Source organism: Marmota marmota, unplaced genomic scaffold (genome assembly GCF_001458135.2).
Source record: "Marmota marmota marmota unplaced genomic scaffold, marMar, whole genome shotgun sequence".
NCBI classification, from domain to species: Eukaryota; Metazoa; Chordata; class Mammalia; order Rodentia; family Sciuridae; genus Marmota; species Marmota marmota.
Genome location: NW_026000243.1, coordinates 1,262,282 through 1,264,452, shown reverse-complemented (window position 1 = coordinate 1,264,452; position 2,171 = coordinate 1,262,282). Strand labels below are relative to the sequence as shown.

General features: G+C 42.9%; 1 protein-coding gene across 1 annotated transcript; it reads left to right on the top strand.

The window, feature by feature from the left end:
• Positions 1 to 885: 885 nt before the first annotated feature.
• LOC107153566 (olfactory receptor 143-like) lies at positions 886 to 1,827 on the top strand. The gene has a single exon (XM_015499107.1). The coding sequence runs from the start codon at positions 895 to 897 to the stop codon at positions 1,825 to 1,827; it is 933 nt and encodes a 310-aa protein (XP_015354593.1). The 5' UTR covers positions 886 to 894.
• The last annotated feature ends 344 nt before the right edge of the window (positions 1,828 to 2,171 follow it).

Genomic DNA, 2,171 nt, shown 5'->3' with positions numbered 1-2,171 from the left:
GTAGGGCTGGGGGGGAAATTGACAAATGAGACCACACCCTAATCTGCCTGGGAATTTGGAATTCCTAGTGGAAAGTAACAAATTGTGTAGAACTTTGATTCTCAAAAGACCCAACTTTAGGTCTACTAAACAGGTAGTAAACACAGGCTCAGTAATTTCTGCCTCCAGGGGCTCATCCAATTTGGGATGAAGACATAAAATACGCCACAATTTTCTGTGCTTTTAATGATCTTTCCTGGAACCATAGGGATTCTCAAGTGAGTGAGGTGAAGTTTTGGAGGCTGGTATGAGATGGTTGTTTTCCTTTCTGCAAAGGAAGAGTAGCTACAGCAGAAATGCTCAAATGGAATATTCCCCAGAGCAGCTCTTCTAGCATGTCAGAGAAAGATCTGAGGTGATTGTTATTTCCTCCTTCATCATCACAAACTTGTCCTCTTAGGACACTCAGGAAGAAGCCCTTGAGGTCCACCATCAGCGAGACCTCAAGTGCATCAGGTAAGCCCTGAACCATTTTTGTCAAGATAATTTTCCTTCAAAGTCAAAGCTATAAAAATCATGGATTGTGGAGAAAAACCATCTTTTTATTTCTCTTTTCACCCTGGATCCATACAATAGAATGAAGAGGAAAGAAATGATGTTTAGAGACACTGGGAAGTCAGCTAGCACTCATCCTTGATGAGACATACATGAAGGGTGGAGGAAGAAGGCAGGATATGGCAACTCCTCAAGTAGCAACATAGGAAGTCATACACGTTGTAGGCCTTGCTGCATGTCTGTAGACAACCTTCAGCCTGGAACCCAACAGCTTCTGCTTGCCTTCTGGGGTCAAAAGATTTGAGGTCCATTTCAACATCGCCTTCCACTCTGGCTTCTAAGGATCTCACTCCAGAAGCAATGGCTATGGAAAATGACTCCTCCGTGGCAGAGTTTATCCTTATGGGATTAACAGACCAACCTGAGCTGCAGCTGCCACTATTCTTTCTGTTCTTGGTGAACTGTACAGTCACTGTGGTGGGAAACATGAGCTTAATTGTTCTAATTTTCCTGAATTTGCACCTTCACACCCCCATGTACTTTTTCCTCTTTAACCTGTCCTTCATTGATTTCTGTTATTCATTTGTTTGTACCCCTAAAATGCTCCTATGCTTTGTTTCAGAGAGGAACATCATCTCCTTTGCAGGATGCATGACTCAGCTATTTTTCCTCTGCTTTTTTGTGAACTCCGAGTGCTATGTGCTGACAGCCATGGCCTATGATCGCTATGTGGCCATCTGTCAGCCTCTGCTGTACAGGGTGGTCATGTCCCCTAGGGTCTGTTCTCTGCTGATGTTGGGTTCTTACTTGATGGGGTTTGCTGGTGCCATGGCCCACACAGGGTGCATGATCAGGCTTAGCTTCTGTGATTCCAACATCATGAATCATTACATGTGTGACATCTTCCCCCTCCTTCAACTGTCCTGCAGCAGTACCCACTTCAATGAGCTTGTGAGTTCTGTTGTTGTGGGGACAGTTGTTAGTGCATCTAGCCTCATTATATTAGTTTCTTATGCTTTGATTCTTTATAATATCCTTCATATGTCCTCAGCTAAGGGTTGGTCCAAAGCCATGAGCACCTGTGGTTCTCACATAGTAACTGTTGGCCTGTTCTATGGATTTGGGCTGCTCACTCATGTTAAAACATCATCTCCAGGATCTGTGACCCAGGAGAAATTCTTCTCCGTGTTTTGCAATTTTGGGGTTCCCATGCTTAATCCCCTCATTTATAGCCTCAGGAACAAGGATGTCAAACTTGCTCTGAAGAGAACTTTGAAGAGAATCACAAATTGAACTCTCCAGTCTTGTTTCCTGTTCCCATTGCTGGGTCTTTTTCTGTAATTCCCACTCTTAATCTTAATCCTTCCATTCCACCTCCTCATCTCCCTTATCTTTTATTCTACAGTTTGAGCAGCATTTTCAATGTAATTTTTGTTTTTGCACTATGCAATGCGACTATGTGGACTTATTCTTGGAGTTGAGACTTGTTCTTAGTCCCAAGAAGACACCAGATTTGTCTTTATTCCCTGTACCACATGGAGGCACTGGACTGAAGTCTTTTCTGTCTGTATATAAGACTATCTAGTATGTTTTTGTATATCTTATCTATCCAAAGAAGCTGGTGAGTTGAATGCTTT